The sequence below is a fragment of the Phyllopteryx taeniolatus genome, chromosome 3 (genome assembly GCF_024500385.1).
Source record: "Phyllopteryx taeniolatus isolate TA_2022b chromosome 3, UOR_Ptae_1.2, whole genome shotgun sequence".
NCBI classification, from domain to species: Eukaryota; Metazoa; Chordata; class Actinopteri; order Syngnathiformes; family Syngnathidae; genus Phyllopteryx; species Phyllopteryx taeniolatus.
Window position 1 is genome coordinate 33,581,972 of NC_084504.1, and position 20,803 is coordinate 33,602,774.

A 20,803-nucleotide genomic window follows, 5' to 3' on the forward strand; every position below is an offset into this window, starting at 1 on the left:
ATGGATGGACGTTTCAGCAACTGGAAAATCGGAAATCGCAAGGCGCTCAACTGGAAAGGGATCGTGACAACATCGTGACAATGTCCCAGAAGATTGTCCTGGAATTCACGAAGGAGCACGGCAAACGGTTGAAACATTTTGTTCTTGTTGACAGAGATGACATCATCGACAAGGATAAAAAGTCACAGTGCGTGCGTGAGTGAGTAATGATTGACCGCCGACTGTTAGCACATGGAGATAAAGTCGGCCGGCATCTGCGCTTGTTCTCACATCCTTGCGAGTCAAGTCAAAGAACGCAAAATCGTTTCCAAACCACATGGCCGTCCTGAACTCAACAACGTGAACGATCCACCCTCATGACCTGAGCTGCGTCACGCTGACGTTCGACTTGATTCATAAGATCTTATTGTAGCTTTACTTTGATTCTGGTTCTCACTATACTCGATCTGTGTGTGTTCAATGTCTTTCATGTTGGCGAGAAGACTAAAAGACAGTTTTCCACTTTGGTGCACAAAGATTGATTCTATTCTAAGTATTCATTTGATCCCCGAGGACATGAAGGCGGTACGTTTGTGTTGTCGTGCTGTTGCGGTCCGAGCGACAGGCCCACGTCGCTTGTATGACGCACGAGCGGAGCGACTATATAAAAGGCAGCCGCCGATTCCACGTGTGAGGAAGACGAGGATGAAGGGGATGAAGATGACGATGACGATGATGATGCCGGTGGCGGCGGTGCTGATGAGCGTCTCGATCACATCGGTGTCAGCTGCAAGGGTCAGGAAACACTTGGAAATTGTGACATCACTTCAGGTTTCATTTTTTGTGCTTCATCTGTGTGTGTGTGTGTGCGCGTAGCTGGGTGTGGTGCAGACGGAGGGCGGCCGGGTCGAGGGCACCAATCATGGCGCGGGCCTGTTCAGGTCTGTGGACGTGTTCAAAGGGATCCCCTTCGCTGACACCCCAGGACTGTGGGAGAAACCAAAACCTCATCCCGGATGGGACGGTAGGTGACGGCAATCTACGATCCGTGAGGTCAGGTGTCACGTGACGTCCAATGACGCACGATGTGCGGCTACGGAGCAGCCGGCGGTTCGCGCGTCTGGCTCAGACTTGTCGGGTTCGCCGTTCCGGTCCCCGTTTTGGCTTTTTCCTCTCGCATTCCAGAAAACATGCTAGCACGATACTCATTGAGCGCCAGCCGCTTCAGAGCATTTGGACGGCGCTTTCCAGATCCACAGAATATTGTTTTCCTGTTCTGGGAGAAGTAAACGCACCCAAAGTACCAAAAGAAAGAGGCGAGGCGCCGCTTTTTCTGTTCTTTAGTAATCATGAGCAGACGGGGGCAAGAGCGGGCTTTTGTTGGCGAAAGACTTCTTTCTTTACAGCTATACAACAAAGAAACGCGTCGTGAGTGACGCTGACTCGGCACAAGGTTCCAGTTGAACGTCTTTTAACGCCATTCGCCATTCACGCTGTAAGCGGTGTCATCTCTTCTCACCATCGCGACACAAACTTTCTACTAGCTACCCCGACACAGACTCGGTTTCTAGCGCGCATATATGTCCGCTGTTGGAAGGTCAGGCACCGAAACGTCTCCGACTTGCAAAACGCGGGCAATTCTCTCCCTCACAACCGACGTGACAAGCCGAGATTCACCGCCTCATCTTTATCTTGGACTCAAAAGAGGTGCTGCTCTCCAATCCAAAGCGATGCAACGGCGCCATCTGCAGGAATCGCCTGGTCATGACAGTTCTGGAGAAGCCTGAATTTCAGACCAGCTGGGTGAGACCCTCTAAGAAGCCCCGTTGAAAAACGTACTTGACGTGAACATCCGTCGGAGGCAGTAGATGAGTTAAAGACGAAGAAATTGTCCAGAGGCGTGAATGGGAGTGCAAATGCGTGTTTGTCCATTTGTGCCTTGTCCGCATGGAGTGGCGCCCGGTCGGTGAAATTTTGATGTTGTGCCGTTTGTGTGCGCAGGGGTTCTGAAGGCCACCAAGTACGGCGAGCGCTGCCTGCAGGTGACACTGCTGCAGACACAAACCAGAGGAAGTCTCGATTGTCTCTACCTCAACATATTTGTGCCTCAGGGACACAAACGTACGTACTAACGTGCACCAGATGTCACACCAGATCGCACTTCTGATGTCCCATCTAGTGTCACACCAGATCGCATTTATGATGTCCCATCTGATGTCACACCAGATTGCACTGCTGATGTCCCATAGGGTGTCTGACTGGATCTCACACCAGATCGCATTTATGTTCCATCTGATGTCACACCAGATTGCACTTCTGATGTCCCATCTGGTGTCACACCGGATGTCACACCAGATTGCACTTCTGATGTCCCATAGGGTGTCACACCGGATGTCACACCAGATCGCACTTCTGATTTCCCATCTGGTGTCACACCAGATTGCACGTCTGATGTCCCATCTGATGTCACACCAGATCGCACTTCTGATGTCAAATCTGGTGTCACACCAGATCCCACCTCAGATGTCCCATCTGGTGTCACATCAGATTACACTTCTCATGTCCCATTTGGTGTCACACTGGATGTCACACCCACCGGATCGCACTTCTGATGTCACATCTGATGTCACACCGGCTGTCACACCAGATCCCACCTCTGATGTCCCATCTGGTGTCACACCAGATCACACTTCTGATGTCCCATCTGGTGTCACATCAGATTACACTTCTCATGTCCCATCTGGTGTCACACCGGATGTCATACCAGATTATACTTCTGATGTCCCATATGATGTCACACCAGATCACACTTCTGTTCTCCCATCTGGTGTCACACCAGATTGCACATCTGATGTCCCACCTGGTGTCACACCGGATGTCACACCAGATTACACTTCTGATGTCCCATCTGGTGACACACCGGAGGTCACACCAGATTGCACTTCTGATGTTTCATCTGGTGTCACATCAGATTGCACTTCTGATGTCCCATAGGGTGTCAGACTGCATCTCACACCAGATCGCATTTCTGATGTCCCATATGGTGTCACACCAGATTGCACGTCTGATGTCCCATAGGGTGTCGGACTGGATCTCACACCAGGTCGCACTTCAGATGTCACACCAGATGCCACACTGATTTCCCATCCTTATGATCAGCCTCAGGGAAACACACACACACACACACACACACTCATACAACTAAAACATCCTTCAGACGGTAACCGTCTCACCACACACACGTCATTGTGCGCCAGTGTCGTCCAACCTGCCCGTCATGGTGTATCTGTTCGGCGGGGCCTTCCTGCTGGGAGCGTCCGACGACTTGGCCATCCTGGGAGATTCGCTGTATGACGGCAAGGAAATGGCCGAGCGGGGGAACGTCATCGTGGTGTCGGCCAACTACCGCGTGGGAACTTTGGGCTTCCTCAGCAGCGGAGACGCTCGCGTGCCAGGTGCAACACAAGCGACAACAAATACGTGTGTTGTATACAAGATGGGGAGCAATGGAATACATGTAATGGGATTACGTCATCACAATACAACAAAATAAAAACCCTAACTGTATTACAGTACAGTTACAGACAAAACACATGTAATCAGATTTCAGGTACATTTATTAAAATTGGGATTATTTAGCAGGATTACAATGTAAAGTGGGGAGGGGTCGCTTGTCAATTTTGAGCCCCATTTTAGCAGCGCATCATTGTGTCATAAGGGAGGAAGTGTGTGTCAGTGAGGGGAGGGGTTAAGATACTGTACCTCGTATAAATGGGTCCTTTTTTTCCATTTCACTCGATATATCACCCACACTGAGTCATGTGGATAGGGTTTCAAAACTTTATGACGCTAGGCAGTATGTTGTACAAGAGGTTAGCCCATTTGTCTCACAGTTCTGACGTTTTCAATTTGAATGTGTTCCTCCCACATTCCACAAACATGCGCATTAAACATTTACACAACAAGACAGAAAATATATATATCAATATCTATTTTCATTACATATATTCATATTTGCCTGGAGGTGGGACTCGAAGGTGAGCGCTTGGTGGCCGAGCAGGTGCGGGTATACTTATTGCCCCCCCGGCTCGACGCCTGTACGTCGGGGTTCGCCCCGGCGGACGAGAGGGTAGCCTCCCTCCGCCTTCGGGTGGGGGGACGGGTCCTGAGTGTTATCTGTGCCTATGCGCCAAACAGCAGTTCAGAGTACCCACCCTTTTTGGAGTCCTTAGAGGAGGTGCCGGAGAGCGCTCCCGCTGGGGACTCCATCGTTCTGCTGGGGGACTTCAATGCTCACGTGGGCAACGACAGTGAGACCTGGAAGGGCGTGTTTGGGAGGAACGGCCCCCCCAATCAGGACCCGAGCGGTGTTCTGTTATTGAAGTTCTGTGCTCATCACGGCTTGTCCATAACGAACACCATGTTCAAGCATAAGGGTGTCCACACGTGCACTTGGCACCAGGAGGCACTAGGTCGCAGTTCGATGATCGACTTTGTGGTCGTGTCATCGGACTTGCGGCCGCATGTCTTGAAGAGAGGGGCGGAGCTGTCAACTCATCACCACCTGGTGGTGATTTGGCTCCGATGGTGGGGGAAGATGCCGGTCCGACGTGGCAGGCCCAAACGTATTGTGAGGGTCTGCTGGGAACGTCTGGCAGAATCCCCTGTCAGAAGGAGTTTCAACTCCCACCTACGGCAGAACTTCACCCACGTCCTGGGGGAGGCGAGGGGACCATGTTCCGCTCCTATCATTGCCAAGGCGGCCGACCAGAGCTGTGGCCGTAAGGTGGTCGGTGCCTGTCGTGGCGGCAATCCCCGAACCCTTTGGTGGACACCAGCGGTGAGGGATGCAGTCAAGTTGAAGAAGGAGTCCTATCAAGCCTTTTTGGCCGGTGGGACTCCTGAGGCAGCTGGAGTCTACATGTGTTTTGTGTGGTTGGAGAAGGCGTTCGACCGTGTCCCTCGTGGAGTCCTGTGGGGGGGTGCTTCGGGAGTATGGGGTACCAAACCCCCTGATATGGGCTGTTCGTTCCCTGTACGACCGGTGTCAGAGTTTGGTCCGCATTGCCGGGAGTCAGTCGGACTCGTTTGGACTTGGCCAAGGCTGCCCTTTGTCACCGATTCTGTTCATAACTTTTATGGACAGAATTTCAAGGCGGAGCCGAAGCGTAGAGGGGGTCCGGTTTGTTGGCCTCAGTATTGCCTCTCTGCCTTTTGCAGATGATGTGGTTCTGTTGGCTTCATCCAGCCGTGATCTCCAACTCTCACTGGAGCGGTTCGCAGCCGAGTGTGAAGCGGCTGGGATGAGAATCAGCACCTCTAAATCTGAGACCGTGGTCTTTAGTCGGAAAAGGGTGGAGTGCCCCTCTCCGGGTCTTGGAGTCTTGTTCACGAGTGAGGGAAGAATGGAACGGGAGCTCGAGAGGCGGATCGTGCGGCGTCTGCAGTGATGCAAACTTTGTATCGGTCCGTTGTGGTGAAGAAGGAGCTAAGCTGAAAGGCAAAGCTCTCGATTTACCGATCTACGTTCCTCCCCTCACCTACGGTCACGAGCTGAGGGGAGGAACGAAGAACGGCATCCCGGATACGAGCGGCCGAAATGAGTTTCCTCCGCAGGGTGTCCGAGCTCTTCCTTAGAGATAGGGTGAGAAGCTCGGTCATACGGGAGGGGCTCCTCCGCATTGAGAGGAGCCAGCTGAGGTGGCTGGGGCATCTGTTTAGGATGCCTCCCCGGAGAGGTGTTCTGGGCACGTCCCACCGGGAGGAGATCCCGGGTACGACCCAGCATACCCTGGTGACTTGGTCTCTCGGCTTGCCTGGGAACGCCTCGGGATCCCCTCGGAAGAGCTAGAGGAAGTGGCTGGGGAGAGGGAAGTATGGGCTTCCCTGCTGAGGCTGCTGCTCCCGCGACCTGACCTCAGATAAGCGGAAGACAATGGATGGATGGATGGATGGATGGATATTCATAATTGGTGTTGGAGTAATCCAAAAGTAATTCAAATCAAGTTACATGACTCATATATTGTGGTATTACTGACTACATTTTTTAACAGGTAACTAGTAACTGTATCGGAATACATTTTTAAAGTAACCTGAAATGGAGGAGGTGATGAGGGTTGATTGGAGACCGGTGCGTGGCTTGAGGAGAAGCTACAACAGAGAGGACGGCTCCAAAACAGTACTGCAGGGCAGTCCATGACACATCTTTCATTTCGTATTGGGATTTTTCGCTCTATTGCTGGATTTTTTTGGGACTAATGTTACTGCAGACCCACGTAGCAAAAAGCACAAACCAGGCGGAAAACGTGCGTAGAAGAAAGAGAATGTCCAAAGTTTGGGATCATTTCACATTTCAAAGTAGAAGATAACAGAACTGGCTTCTATAACTGCACGTCTACGCTAAAGTAAACATGGTCAACGAACTGAATATAGCCTACCAGCAGGAGTTAGAACCAATTGTAACGCCTCCACAGGTGGTCAAGGATAGACACGGCCGGCTGCGCACTTCCAATCGCTTTCCTGACCAAATGCTAAAACAAGAAACACGGAACAAGCACATTCGTACACTAACTTCATGGCCACAACTGGCTAGCGGCCAGTTAACAGCCGCACGCTACACTCTCATTGGCTGTCCCACCTTTTAAAGCCACACACATTCAAAGTCACAGATACTACAGTGTAGAACGTGAGTAATCCTGGCACCTCCCATGCATATATTGTATTGGTATCATGCATAAATATATACAAAGAACAAAAAATAAATATATGGTCGCTACCTGGCTGATTTCCTTCTGTTGTGGGAGGTTCTGGAACGTAATCCCGCAACAACTGTACCTTATTCAAATTTGTAAGCAAAGTAAAATACTGTTCAACAAAAACTGTCCGGTAAAAAGAAATAGGTTGGCAGAGTGATTCTGCATTAACCACGTGTATGCGTGTGCGTGCGCTTCAGGAAACTACGGCCTGTGGGACCAGCACGCCGCCATCTCGTGGGTCAGCAGGAACATCGCCGCCTTCGGAGGAAACCCGGATAATGTGACCATATTTGGACAGTCGGCCGGGGCCGCCGGGGTCAGCTTCCAGGTGGCATCCCCGACCGCCTCCGTTCAGCCAAGGCACACCTTTGACATTATAAAAAGCGGAGATGCTAACATTAGCCACCATGCTTAGTGACCGTGGCGATGCGTGTTTGTGCGTGTAGATGTTGTCCCCATATAATAAAGGATTATTTCGCCGGGCCATCAGTCAGTGCGGCGTGGCCTTGAGTCCTTGGGCCATGCAGAGGGAACCCATGGCACTTACCAAGAAGGTACCGCACCCATCACTTCCTGTTTGTGATCCCATCTCACTTCCTGTTTGAGATCACGTCTCACCACTTGTTTGTCTTACTTCCTGTTGGGTGTAGATCGCGCGTAAGGTCGGCTGTTACCGTAGCGACGAGGACCTGATGTTGACATGTCTGAAGATGACGGACCCGGTGGGCCTCACCATGGCGGGAAAAATCGACATCCTGCAGATATTGGGCAACGGTGAGACTGGGGACGGTTGGGCGTGGCCTGTGGCGAGAGGGCGTGTCCAGAGTGCAACCGAGCATTGAAGCGCTACCCTTCTTTGGTCTTTGTAGGTGTGGTCATGGACCTTCTGGAACATGCCCCCGTGGTGGATGGCGACTTCCTCCCCGACGAGCCAAGTCGTCTTTTTCACAACGCCGCCGACATCGACTACATGGGCGGCGTCAACTCCATGGACGGGCACATATTTGCGGGCGTTGACGTGCCCTCCATCAACAAGAAGAACGCCAACACCACCGTGTGAGGAACACATCCCGTGTCGCAACACCTCAAGTCCCATCTGATGACACCAGATGTGTCATCAAATGTCACATCTGGTGTGATGTTTCAGACCTGATTTCCCTTCTAATGGCACCCCAGATGTCACGTGATGTGACACCTCAATAACATTTGATATCACGTCTGATGACAAATCTGATATGTCACATCAGAATCCGAATTATGAAGAATTAGAAGTATGTTACAAGGCACACAAGGAATGTCACATCCAAAGTAACCTCACCTCACCTCACACCTGATGTCAAATCTGAGGTTCCTCCCCATTCACACCTGATGCCGCATCTGGTGACACACCAAATGCAACATGAGATGTGACACGAAATGCCGCACCTGATGTCAGTCAAGTTGACACCTCTGAAGTCACACCAGATGTGAGTCCAGGTGTCAGACCTGAAGCGAAACCTTCTTTGTCCCCTCCAGGGAGGACGTGCGGGGTCTCCTGATGGGCCTGACCAAAGAAAAAGGTATGGCGGCCGTCGGTTCGGCATTGAGCGTGTACTCCACCCACTGGGGCTCTGCCCCGGATCCGGCGGTGGTGAAGAAGACGGCGGCTGACATCGAGACCGACTTCCTGTTCCTGGTGCCGACCCAGATCGCGCTACAGCTCCACGCCAACCACAGCAGGTGAGATCTGAGGAGGTGTCATGTAGCTTTGAATTTTTGTTGCTTGATCTCATCCCGGATGAGCCAGAATGGAGGCTAGTTAGCTTAGCATGCTACCATAGAGCACAGAGACAATACAATTAGCATGTATCCTTAGCATGCTAATGTGCGCTACACTGTATCGCCCATCAGTGGAGGATAGTTAGCTTATCTCCGGACCCGTTTTGTCCTTCAGTGGCGGCCGGACCTTCTCCTACCTGTTCAACATGAAGACCCGTATCCCAGGCTTCCCAAGCTGGGTGGAGGCGGAGCATAGCGAGGATCTCCAGTACGTTTTCGGCAAACCTTTCGCTACACCACTCGTCTACTTCCCACGACACCGCGACCTGTCCCGAAACATGATCGCATACTGGACGAATTTCGCCAAGACTGGGTACAGTACCGGTGGTAGCCCTCGGCGATGTTGACCGAGTGGAAAAACTGATAGGACTCGTCCTTGTGTTCTGGTGTCTTCCTGTCCCTGTGTTTTGCCATCCTTTTGTCCGTGCGTCTCCCTGGCTTCCAGGGTTCCCAGTCAAGGCGACAGTAAGGTTCCGGTGCCATGGCCCGCCTTCACCAAAACGCATCGTCCCTTCCTGACCATCAACCACAAGATGAGCAAGTCGTCAGTCAGGTGTTTTCTCACTTCCTGTTTATTTCCCGTCAACTTCCCATTAGCGGTCGCTAACACGCTAACTGTCTCCGTAGCCACGACCTGAGACAGTCCTACGTCGCCTACTGGATGGAAAAGTACAGCAGCCTGCCGTCGGCACGCAAGTGACGCAAATAACAGCGACGACGACACGCTTGCGATTCCGCCTCACCTAGCATGGCGGCAGCTAAGCATCTAACAAGATTAGGAGCTAACGCGCCATGTTCTGCAATCCAACTTTTATTCTGTCCAAAAATGTAAATCTTTTCAACTGACCGCTCTTCTGATCATTTTTCATGGATGTACACCGCACACTATATTCCACTATACACGTACTCCGATACAGTACGACAATACTATACGACAGTGCAGTATAGTGAATACTTAACTCGAAAAAATACTTCACTGCTGTATGTGCCAGCAAAAGTAGCGTGACAGGCAGAACCAAGAAGGCTCTTCCACTAGATGGTACATAAAGTACATAACTAACCCGTATTTCATTAGAAAAGTACCTTGACTGACGTGTGGCCCAACAAGTACAGGAACTACGTACAAGTAGTGCAAGTGCAGTGATTCGTCTATTCTTTGTCTGGTTTCACTTCCTTAAAGTTTAAGATGATCAAACAAAAATAAATAAATATCAGACAAAGGCAACCCACCCAAGAAAAGTTTTTAAATGGTGATTTTATTTATTAAGGCAACAAAAAGTCATGGCACCTCGCGTTAAGTGAGGAAATAAGTGCGGCTAATCAAATTCTTTGGTTGATTTTCACCGCACACACAAGCCTGATGACCTCCGCACCAGTTCAATCAAGAAATAACCTCAGCAGAACCTGGTGGACAAAATCAAGTCGGCCAAAAGATCTGACAAAAAAATGGCAACAAAATGCCACCATCCCCAGAAATACAAGAACACATGAGAAATAAAGTAATTGATGAATTCATTAACTCATTCATTAATCTACCAGTCTGGAAAGGGTGACAAAAGCCATTTCTGGAGCTCTAGTATTCCATAGGGAGAGCCATTATCCACAAATGCAGAAAACATGGAGCAGGAGTGGCCGACCTACAAAAAAGAACATGAAGGCTCTTCTTCCATTTCATCTAGAATGTATGGACTGACGTATGGAAGTTGACATTTCTGGAAGGCGTGTGTCTCGTTACTCCTGGCATAAATATAACACAGCACTTCATAAAAAGAACAACACGGTGGTGGTGGTGGTGTGATGGTCCGGGGCTGCTTTGACCCTTCAGGACCTGGACGACTCGCTGTGATTGGTGGAACTGTCAATTCTGCTTGTAATTGCCGTGATTGTTTTTGGTTGTTATGATTAGTTGCGATGTTATAATTGTGATTGGGATTTTTACGGCTGGTTGTGATTGTTATGATTAGTGGGACCGTGACTTACGAGTTCTTCAATGGTTCGAAACTACCATCCATACCACGGTGGCCAATCAAGATGCAATAGCACCATCAAATTATATTACTGCTGGACGCTTTTATGAGTAATATTTTTCTTATTTCAAAACGGATTTTGGCCATTCCAGTCATTTCGACGGGGAATGATTTGAGTTACGAGCGAGTCGACTCGTAAGTCAGCGCCGTCAGAAGATGTCTTCGTCCTGACACGGCGTCACGTCGTCGTACAACTCGCGCGCTTCCTGCTCTGCGACAGGAAGCGGCCCGCGGCCCCGTTTAGGGGCGGAGTAGAGTTGGTGGCGAAGGTCGGCGGGGGTGGCCATGACCCTCCACGCGTCTCCTTTCAGCTCTTCGGGGGCGGCGTATTCGGAGGGCGGGCCACACGGGACCCAAAGGGGAGCCGGTTCTTGAACTCGGGGCTCGTCGTAAATGTGATCCGATTTCCCGTAGAGCGACGCGGGGGCGTCGTCGTAGAGGCGGGTGGGACGCGGGCTCGACGGGCTCGACGCCACCTCCGAGTACTCGCCGGGGTCGCACAGGGGGGGCGGCGTGCACGGCGGCGTGCGCAGTGCGGGAAAGGACACCTGCGAGTAGGTGGAGTCCAGGAGCTCGGGGGCGCAGGGGCCCCCGCCGGCGTCCAACTTCAACCTGCCGACCCCCGCCAGTGTCTGCGCCAAGGCCACGCCCATCTGACGAACCAATCAGCAGCAAATCTCATCATCACGTGATGATGTCGTAATGTTATGACGCGCACTCACGTGTGGGGCGAGCGGCGCGGGCGGCAAGGGCGGCGGGTTGACCTTCCGGGAGGGGTGGTGCCCGACGGGCGCGCCTTCAGACGTTTGACGCGCACGCTGCAGGCTAATGGCCGCCTCCACCGCCTGGAACAGGAAGTGACCTTCTTTGGTGCAAAACTCAAAATTGCCTTCGCCGGACGCACAACGACGACCCGCCTCCACCGAGAAACAACTCTGAAACACACACGAGACACATCACTACGAATTGTGTGCGTGCGTGTACGCGTGTGCGGGCGTGCCTGTGTGTAACCTTGTCCCGCCCGAAGCGGCGAAGGAATCTGTATGGCCAGGACATGAGTGTAACGCCTTGACTGTCCAGCAGGCAAAGCGCATCCTCGCCGGCTCTCAGAACACCGTCGCCCTTCAACCTGCAACGCTCAGACGACGTAGTACCTCGCACACACACCTGGAAGTCACGGCCTACACCCGCGCGCGCGCGCACGCACGCACACACACACACACACACACACACACAGGCACGCGCGTTATTATTATTGTGTTATTATGTGAATGACTTGCTGAGTTTGCGTTCCACAGACGATGAGTTGCTGTCAGGGAAGCTCATTTCCTGTGGGATCTTTGGAGAGAGTAAAAGGTCAAAGAGCAGGCGGGCAGCGCGCCGGGCCGCGCGCGCCTCTCAGCCGCACGGCTCCGCCTCGGAATCTTTCTGTCGGGAGTCGGCATGTTTTGCACTGCGCTTTCCGACCACATCCACAAAACCCGCACGGACTCGACAAATGAAGCGACAGATTATTTATGATACAATTGTATAAAGTTTTAAAGACGCCGCGTTTCCTCAATCATCAACATCAGGGGGCGGCCACGCCCGCGTCGGGAACGGCGCGAGGCAAACCGTTTGGAGGGCCAAACTCAATTTGGTGACTTACTTAATGTACTTAATATTCATGAATTCATGTGTCAGCTGAAAGTTATAGCATTGTTAAAATCGTTATTTGGGAGCGTTTCATCACGCCGAGTTTGAGCTTGACTTCCTGTTGTAAGGTTGTAGCCTTTTATTTGGAAGGCTACGCACGGGAACTCAGCATTTTGGCACGAAAAGTGACGTTTTTGGATTCTTCTTTTTTTTTTTTTTCTAAATGGATGGAAGCAAATGCTATAAATGTCGGGTTGAAGACTAAAATAAAAAGGCTCAAACGCACCAGTGCAAAAGTGCAAGCAAGCGTTGACCTCGTCAGCTGCCCGAATGTCGGCGTGGACATATTTGAGCGTCCGACTCCTCCGATGGACTGCGAGGCGACTTGACTTGGCTCCGCACCGCGATATCATCTTCTTCCGAGCGTTGCACCGAGGTGGCCGCTCACTCATTTTATCCAAGTTAAGGCATACTTTTGTTTCGTCTTCGTGCGCGCTCTTCTTCGTTGGTTTTTCGCCACTTCTTACGGGCGGGAAGCGAAATTTGTAAATGTGAACGATTCCGGGAGAACCGGAACGCCAGTCCACTTCCAACGGGTTCTCCATGCTCGATGGCCGACCCTAGCAAGGGATCGCCGTATATGTTGCTCGCTTGCGTTTTGTTATTCTAGGTTTGCTTTGTTTCTGTTTTTGCTTCTTATATTGATCTGTATGTTGCATTTGTCCTGTCACTTGAGCGATTTCCCGCGGCGTGCTTTGAGGCGAACTTCAGCGCTCTCTCGCATTTCGTACCTGTGGCGGCGGCGGCGGCGCCGCTGTACAAAGCGTTGTCCTGTATGCCTCCTTCTTCTTCTTCTTCTTCTTGTTCTTGTTTGAGCTGTTGTTTTCGGCTTTTGCTAGGCTCCTCCCAGCTCACCTGCACGCAGCCAATAGGACTACATCAACATCAGAAGCATAATAATAATAATAATAATAATAATAATCAGAGCAAGCGTTTGATGAACTACAGAATGCAATTTGTGTCGAAATTGCGTGTGAACGGCGAAGAGCTGAAGATGACTAAAATGTGACGACGAGCAATTTAAAAATACTGAATTGTAGCACCAATAATCCAAAAATGTACTCCTATGCTAACGGTAGGTATGGTGACGGATAGCAAAACCCGATTCTGACCCGAGAGCAGAATGCAAGCGTCCTGAGAACGTGACTTGGGTGCGGCGCACAAAATGGCCCCTCACTCATTTTGGGGGGAATTTTGTTTTGGGAATTTGGGGAAAGTGGAAAAGGATTTCCGAATAGGTTGAAGCATTTGAGGTTGGAACGCTTTGAAGAACAAGTGAAGAAGTAGACAAATACGGAAGGACGTCCGACCTCCATTTGTTCTTGACTATTTTCAGAATCGATCATTCGAATGATTATCCCATCGATTATTTGAGGAATTGGATTCAAATGGATTTTGAATGATTCAATACAACCCGTCTGTGAGATGGAGGTATTACCTGCACTCGTGAAGCCCCTTCATTTATTTTAAACAAGTAATTACCCAACCGTAGCCAACCGACCGATTTGAAATAAAATACTAGAAAACTCGGGTTCTTCACCAATTTAATTTCCTAAATTCCTAAAACAACATTTCAGAGAAAAAGCAATATTGGCTTAAGATGAACCACAGGACTGAGGCAGCCCTTTGAAAGATTTTCCAATGGCACCAGGTTTAATGCAGAGTCAGGAAATCTGTTGGCTGTTTTGGTTCTGCTGGATCTCAGCGTTGTTCATCATAACATTTTCTTCAACACCTGCTCAGCTTCTCTGGTACTCTTTTTAATGAACCGGTTGCGCTCTTATCTCACGGATCGAAGATCCTTTGAAGGTAGGGATACATGTTCGCCCATAACTCATGAAATTGAGTGCGGTGTGCCCCAAGTATCCCTTTTAGGTCCACTTCTTTTGAATCTATACAAGCTCCCCCCTTGCCACGGCATCATCTTCCACAGTTCCACAGATGACGGCCAGCTGTACATGGCCGTGTCTCCGCCAATTGATACCCTTCTTAACTGCCTTGTAGATATTAAGTCATGAATTATCAACAGCTCCAGCTGAGGTTTTAAACTTGTGGACCAGAACTGCAAGATTATGGACCCTCACAATGTGCGTCATTTTTTACTCTGATCTTACTTTTTTTCCACACATCAAGAATGTAACTAAGATAGATATATTTGTTTAGTTTTTTTCTGTCTCAGGCTTTTATGTCCCGTCATTTGGACGACTGCAGTGCCCTGCTGGCTCTCTGGTCTTCCCAGCGAGAACGTCAGCACTCCACGAGTGCGGCGGACCTCCGAAGATCAGAGTGCCAGAGCACATTACGCCGCTTTTGAGGGCGCCGCATCGGCTCTCCGTGTCTTTTTAACCAATACTGTCGAAATCGCTTTTATATAGCGGACTATACAGTCGACCCGAGGCCAGAAAACGATTCATCGAAAAAGGGCTAACGGAGCCAATGGAACTAAATATTGGGAATCATTGACGCATTCCCTATTGCCTTGTGGATTTTCATCAAGTGGACTAAATAGTTGACTGTGGGGCTGAAAATGGGTCTTTTCAAGTTATCGGAATAATCGTTGCAGCCCGAGTTTCAACGGATGTTTATCGTGGCAACCGGGCCATCGTGGCGTGCGTGCGTGCGTGCGCATACGGGAAAGGCCAACTGGCACAGCGCGGTGGTCCAGTGGCTGACGTGGTCGGCGCGGGCCGCCAGCACCAGAACCTTGTCCACGGTCTCCAGCAGGAAGGGGGCGCAGTCGGCGGGACACGCCTCCGCGTAGACGTCGGCGCTCACGCGGACCAAGTCGGACAGACGGATCACCTGAGGGACGGACAGACGTCGTGATGATGTCATAACGAGGTACGCGACAACTGAGAGACGGACTGACGGACGGACGGACGGAGGACCTTGGTGTGTTTGCCGCCGCTCCTTTGCTTCTTCTCACCGCTGCCGCCATCTTTGATTTCCCACAATTCCAGACGGGAGATGGAAAAAGAACTTTCCCGGAACAGCGCGCACCACATGCTCTTCCACTTCTACGCACGCACACGCACACACACACACACACGCAATGACAGCGGTTGACAGTCAACGTCGGAGCACATATTCGTTCGTGTTATTTGAACTTGATCGAAGCAGCAAAGATGATTGTTTCGTGAAGATGGAGAAAATCTTTTGGAAAGGTGTCCTGGCCAAGACTGGCAGCGGCACAGTTCAAAACGGTACAGTCCACGACCTGACCTGAACGTTTCACCAGATGTTGGGAACGACCCAAGTAATCCATACATACAAAGAAAGTACAACAAATAAACCCAGAAATTAAATTGTGTGTAATAATGTGAAATGACACAGGGAAAAAGTATTGAACACATGAAGAAAGGCACGGAAAGCCAAGACAACACCTCAAATCGATCAATAATCCAACAGCAATCCAGCCCAATATCAGCCGGTTCGGGCCTACGAAAAGGTCTCATTGCCAAGATGGGGAAGAGCAGAGAGCTGCGTCAAGACCATCGCGAGCTAACGATGCCATTGGTTAGCGGCGCATATCGAAGCTTCTGAACGTTCCAGCGAGCACGGTTGGGGCCGTAATACGCAAGCGGAAAGCCAATCGTACCGCCGTACATTTGCGACAGAGGAGGGCAAAGAATAATCAGAAGAGTTGTCCGAGAGCCGAGGCGCACCTGTGGAGTTAGCAGGTAAAACTCCATACCAGCAGTCAAGTTCGGCGGTGGGAACGTGATGGCGTGGGGCTGCTTTTCAGCACGTGGTACTGGTAAACTTCGCATTATTGAAGGACGGATGACTGGGCAAATGTACTGAGACATTCTTGACAAACATCTGCTGCCATCTACGAGGGGGATGGAAATGAAACGGCAGGATAATGATCCAAAACATACTGCCGGAGAAAAAATAAATAAAGCTGCTCGAATGGTCCAGCCAATCACCTGACTTGAACACAATCCAAAATCTGTGGAAAGAACTGAAACTCAAGGTCCATAAAAGAAGTGCACGAAACCTTCAAGATTGGAAGACTGCTTGTGCGCAGGAAGGGGCCAAAATCACATCAGAGCAATGCGTGCGACTAGTTTCTCCATACAGGAGGCGTTTTGAAGCTGCCATTGGAAACAAACAAAGCCTTTTGTACAAAGTACGAAAGAAATACCAGTTGGCAAGTTCAATCCTTTTTCCCTGCGTCTTGCCACAGTTTATTTCTTCTACTTTCTTTGTATGTATGGATTGCTCGGGTTCTTCCCAACATCTGGTGAAATGCACCTTTGGAAACGGGTTATCCTAAATGCTTATTTCGGTTGACAAAAGAAGGTGAACCGAGCGAGCGCACCGATTTGCCGACCCGCTTTCAAAGCACTGTCCGGCTTAAAAGTCAAGTTGGAGACTGTTGCCTTCACAAAAGGTGCCAAGGGGCCCGAGTCGACAGCGGCGGCAGTTACGAGGGCAACCGCAATACCAACACGAGCTGTGCTAGAAGCGGTTGTGAGGAGAAGGCATCCTTCATCATAGGCGGCACATTCGCCCACCCGACCGTCATCAGCGCGGGAAAGAAAGGAAGACCCGGCCGGGCTTTCTGAAGATGGAACCCAGAGAGAACCCTGTAGAAATCCCACAAGAAATCTCAGATCGGATCTAGACTAGCTAGGCCTGAGCCTCGCCGAAATTCAATCACCGATAAGAGTAGCAGTCTCTGTTTGGATTCGATCTGCCAATAAAAACCCACTTTCACTTTCAACCTTGAGACCGACTGATGACGGGGGGGGGAGGAGACAAAAAAAGGAATGTGGAATGTGGAAACGGAACGTGTTACACCGTCAACCTCGAAAAAGCTTCTGGAGCCGAGCCTCGGCATTGGCCCAACGGGTCGCCGGTCGCCCGTCGCCAAACGGGCATTCTCACTCAGATGCAATCGGGAATTGTTGCTCTTCAATGAGGCCAGCGTGCTAACATGGGATGAAAGCTCCGCTCGGGAAGTCCACAGTTGGGAACGGAACTTGCAACCTCACAACTGTGAAGGAGACACCCTAACCGCAGCGCCGACGTTTCGCCGGAAACCGTCATCGAGAAAGATGGCGTCGTTGAAACAAATGTTGCTTTTTCTTTTGTTTTGGTTAGCATTAGCTGTGAGTTAGCATATGTTACCTTTCCAAACCTGTGGTGCTGAAGGAAAACATGTCCTTCTTTCTTCACGTCCTCGTCCATGCGTGCGGCGCAATCGTGCTCCTTGTCGTCGCCGTTCTCGTCGTCTTCCGCCTCTTGTGCGTCTTCAGTGTCTTTTGACGCTGACGCTTGTGGCTTCAACTTCCTGTTCTCGTGTCCTCGCTGTCACTTCTCTCGTGCACACACGTCATCGCGGCGACTTCCCGTCTTACGCTTTTAGCACACACACACACCCGAAGACACAATACACAACAACACCGTACGCAACACAAAACACAACAGCGACACCATCGTAGGCAACAACAACTCAATAGACAACGACACAATACGCAACAATGGACACAAGCTGAGCTTCTTCTTGTTGTGTTACCAGACACCAGAACGCACTTTGTTTGACTGAATTGTTTTATTTGGTTTTGAGTCGCTGGGATTGGCCGCAGAAGACGACCAATCGCACCCTTGTTCCCCAAAAATTATTAAGATTGACGGCGACTTTTTAAACTCGACATAATGTCAACTATCGTAATGTTTCACCCAAAAATGGCGGCGGGCCGGAAGGAAGTGACATCATCGTCGTCAATAGAGGCGGCGTTGGTCGTCGCTCGCATGATTGGCCAAGTAGGACGACAGCTCCTCTGAGGGACAAACACGCGACCAATCAAGGGAGAACGAATCAAAAAAGTGACCGTTCGGAAAACACTTCTCTAGGTGACCAATCAGAAGAAAGCATTTCTTCATGCGACCGATCAGAAGAAAGCGAGCCGATCGGACGAGAGTGGTTAATGCTACGACCAATCAGAAGATGGCGTTAGGTCATGCGACCAATTTGAAACGAGCGGCAACTCGGGCGTCCAATCGGAAGAGAGAATGTTCGGCGACCGCTCACCAGCGCGCAGGACACCCAGCGCGGCCGCGGCGGAGGCGGAGCCTAAGCTGTTGCGGGCCACGCAGCGATAGGTTCCCGAGTCTCCAGGCTCCGCCCCTTCAATCTGCAGCCAACTGGACAGCTCGAACCGCAGAGGCCCGCCACGGCTCTGAAGGGGAGGCGGAGCCAAAGTTTCCAGTGTGTGTCGAGCGCGTCGTGTGTGTCGTGTGTTGGCGTCACCTGCACGGAGATGTGTGGGTCGTCTCCGGGCAGGACGACGTCGTCGTCGTCGTCCTTGCGCCATTCCACCGCCGCCATCGGGAAGGCGAACACCTCGCACAGGAAAACAAGATGGCTGCCGCTCCCGTTCACTTGGCTTTTAGGGCCCACTTTGATAACTGGAACTGTTGAAATCATAAGGTGGACAACTCCATCGTCTCTCCGAGAAAAGCTGACCAAATGCCCGTAGCCCCGCCCATTACACCAAACCAAATCAGCGACACAATTGCCGCCCCTCGACCCGCTGACTCTCTGCCTTCTCACACCTGCAACTCATTTCCCTGAAAATCCACCAACAGCTTTGTGCAGCTGCAAACCCGAATGCCCCGCCCGTCGCTCCTTAAGGAATTTCCGATCTTCTCCAGAAATCCAAGCCCTCCAGCGGCCAGCTCGATCCCCTCCCCCCAATCTCGGGCAAAGCTGGCCCGTCCTCACTGCGCCCCCTCGTCTCCGCCATCATCCACTCAAACTGCAACCGTCACCCCTAGTATCAGAAAACCTGTTTCAGACACGGACCCGTCTGGTTTTCGGCCTCTCCGCAGTACTGAACCGGCGCTATTAAAAATGAGCAAAACAGACTCTCCCCCGTTGGCATCACCCACGCCGCCCGAGACCGCACTAGGTCATCCACCTAAAATCCTTCTCATCCAACCAAGGGAAAAACCTTTTATTCTTATGGCACTACTTTTCACAGTTTCCAATGCAAAATTCATCTTTGAGTAAGAATAAATGATAGCTAATCATCCAAATAAACTCGACTTTATCGAGGGGTAACTGAATCAATATGATTGATTTTTAATGGAGGCAAATACGTTTCATTCATCAAAGTCAAGAAGATTTTCATTGGAAAATCCCGCTCGGGAATATCGGGAATTGTTGAGGGCGGACCGGTACGCCCCCGTCGTGCACAGTTGTCGTTTCCCTCGCCATTCACTTCTGCCGGTTATTTATTTTTGTATTTTTCTTTGACTGCGGTGAAAAGCGGAAGTGGAGGCCGCCGCCACAACGATCGTTAACCGCGTCTTAGCGCGACACGGCGCCTCTCGGCCAATGTGCTGAGAGGACCACCTTCCAAACCGATGCTTCAGATATGACCACGTTGGGCATCAAGGGCATTTGAAGCTTCTATTTCGGTGGCGGCCGTGCAGCGCGGTGCCCGCCCTTGACGAAGCCTTAACCGTACGCTCGCCCCCTGGTGGCCGGCGGACGCTGCTCCAAACGAAGCGCTTTCCATGCGCAGCCGTGCCCGCAACCTAAACATGTCAGTTTGTGCTCGGGCGGCTTCCCTCTGCCGCCAAACTCGTTTGTCCCCTGTATAAGCGAGCTTTAAAAATACATCCAAAAAACATTCGGGCACCACCACTGCCACGTCGTCAAATAATATAACTTACCAAGCCTCGAAAGCGGTCGTTATTTACGTTAGCTAAAATCCATTTTCAAGCGTATAACCAACTGAACGCGTGCGCACTGGGACAAAACAGAAGAAGCTCCTCAAAGCAAAAATGGCGAAATCTCCTTCTGTAAACGTCCAGTCAATTCTGGCGCATCAGAAATCAAAGCCACCTTAGGGTTGAAGATGTTCAGCACCAGAAGTGAAACTAAACCGTGAGGGAAGGTTTGATATCATACAAATGAAATCTACTCAAGTATATGGTCGGGTTTTTTTTGGATGGAAGTAGAATTGTATGTTGTACTGAAACGTTGTGTGTGTGTGTGTGTGCGCGCTCAGCCCCGTACCAGTCTTGCAGGGGCCCCGCCCCCTGGCGTGCAGCTCGGGGTCCGAGAAGGCGGCCTCTTTGAAGTGGCACACGTTTGCATACGTCACCCCGTCACTCCCGCACACCGCCTCGCGCTCCTCGCAAACGCACACCTGCTCCTCTTCCTCATCTTCCTCGTCTTCCTCGTCTTGGTCGCCCACACGCCGTCCGGCGGGTCGCGGGTCCGCCTGGCACCGCAGGCCGTCCCCGCAGAGTCCGAAGAGGACGTTTTTGCGTCCCGGGTCGCAGGCTTGCCCCTCCAGGTTGGCGCACTCCGAGCAGCAGCCGCAGCGGTCCGGCACCGCGCCGGCCCGGCAGCCGAGCGGCGCCGGGCACGAGTCGGCTCGGCACGGCCCGCAGTCCGCCGCCTGGTCGTCCAGAGGCCGGCACGGACGCGGGTTCGGACACAGAACCAGGAGCGCAACCAGAATCGGCAGAGACATGACCGTCCGCCGCCGCGTACAAATTGGTCCG

General features: G+C 51.2%; 3 protein-coding genes across 3 annotated transcripts; 1 reads left to right on the plus strand and 2 right to left on the minus strand.

Moving 5' to 3' along the window:
• The first annotated feature begins 303 nt into the window (after positions 1–303).
• LOC133475698 (bile salt-activated lipase-like) lies at positions 304–9,398 on the plus strand. Its single transcript, XM_061768936.1, has 12 exons — positions 304–774; positions 856–1,003; positions 1,981–2,100; positions 3,237–3,434; positions 6,932–7,062; positions 7,181–7,288; positions 7,385–7,508; positions 7,604–7,790; positions 8,250–8,453; positions 8,668–8,865; positions 8,998–9,105; positions 9,180–9,398. Exons 1-12 carry the CDS (start codon positions 460–462, stop codon positions 9,250–9,252), a joined length of 1,914 nt encoding a protein of 637 aa, XP_061624920.1. The 5' UTR covers positions 304–459; the 3' UTR covers positions 9,253–9,398.
• Positions 9,399–9,789: 391 nt separating this feature from the next.
• On the minus strand, positions 9,790–17,545 carry LOC133475699 (docking protein 2-like). The gene is made up of 7 exons (XM_061768937.1): positions 17,411–17,545; positions 15,163–15,291; positions 14,906–15,076; positions 13,006–13,129; positions 11,591–11,760; positions 11,302–11,514; positions 9,790–11,232 (listed from the first exon to the last, which is right to left on the minus strand). The coding sequence occupies exons 1-7, from the start codon at positions 17,468–17,470 to the stop codon at positions 10,729–10,731; spliced, it is 1,371 nt and encodes a 456-aa protein (XP_061624921.1). The 5' UTR covers positions 17,471–17,545; the 3' UTR covers positions 9,790–10,728.
• Positions 17,546–17,922: 377 nt separating this feature from the next.
• LOC133475700 (kazal-type serine protease inhibitor domain-containing protein 1-like) lies at positions 17,923–20,793 on the minus strand. Its single transcript, XM_061768938.1, has 4 exons — positions 20,310–20,793; positions 18,534–18,697; positions 18,315–18,462; positions 17,923–18,063 (listed from the first exon to the last, which is right to left on the minus strand). The coding sequence occupies exons 1-4, from the start codon at positions 20,770–20,772 to the stop codon at positions 18,005–18,007; spliced, it is 834 nt and encodes a 277-aa protein (XP_061624922.1). The 5' UTR covers positions 20,773–20,793; the 3' UTR covers positions 17,923–18,004.
• Positions 20,794–20,803: the final 10 nt, after the last annotated feature.

Excerpts from the sequence above, each read along its gene's own strand:
- LOC133475698 (XM_061768936.1), top strand. The coding sequence starts at position 460 with ATGTCTTTCATGTTGGCGAGAAGACTAAAAGACAGTTTTCCACTTTGG. Across the intron at positions 775-855 it reads CATCGGTGTCAGCTGCAAGG|CTGGGTGTGGTGCAGACGGA; the intron begins GTCAGGAAACAC and ends GTGTGCGCGTAG. Across the intron at positions 9,106-9,179 it reads ATGAGCAAGTCGTCAGTCAG|CCACGACCTGAGACAGTCCT; the intron begins GTGTTTTCTCAC and ends CTGTCTCCGTAG.
- LOC133475699 (XM_061768937.1), bottom strand. The coding sequence starts at position 17,470 with ATGGACGAGGACGTGAAGAAAGAAGGACATGTTTTCCTTCAGCACCAC. Across the intron at positions 11,761-13,005 it reads CGCCGCCGCCGCCGCCACAG|GCCGTGACTTCCAGGTGTGT; the intron begins GTACGAAATGCG and ends GCGCGGGTGTAG. Across the intron at positions 11,515-11,590 it reads GCCGCTTCGGGCGGGACAAG|AGTTGTTTCTCGGTGGAGGC; the intron begins GTTACACACAGG and ends TGTGTGTTTCAG.
- LOC133475700 (XM_061768938.1), bottom strand. The coding sequence starts at position 20,772 with ATGTCTCTGCCGATTCTGGTTGCGCTCCTGGTTCTGTGTCCGAACCCG. Across the intron at positions 18,698-20,309 it reads GCGGGGCCCCTGCAAGACTG|TTCCAGTTATCAAAGTGGGC; the intron begins GTACGGGGCTGA and ends TGATTTCAACAG. Across the intron at positions 18,463-18,533 it reads ACCCACACATCTCCGTGCAG|AGCCGTGGCGGGCCTCTGCG; the intron begins GTGACGCCAACA and ends CCTCCCCTTCAG.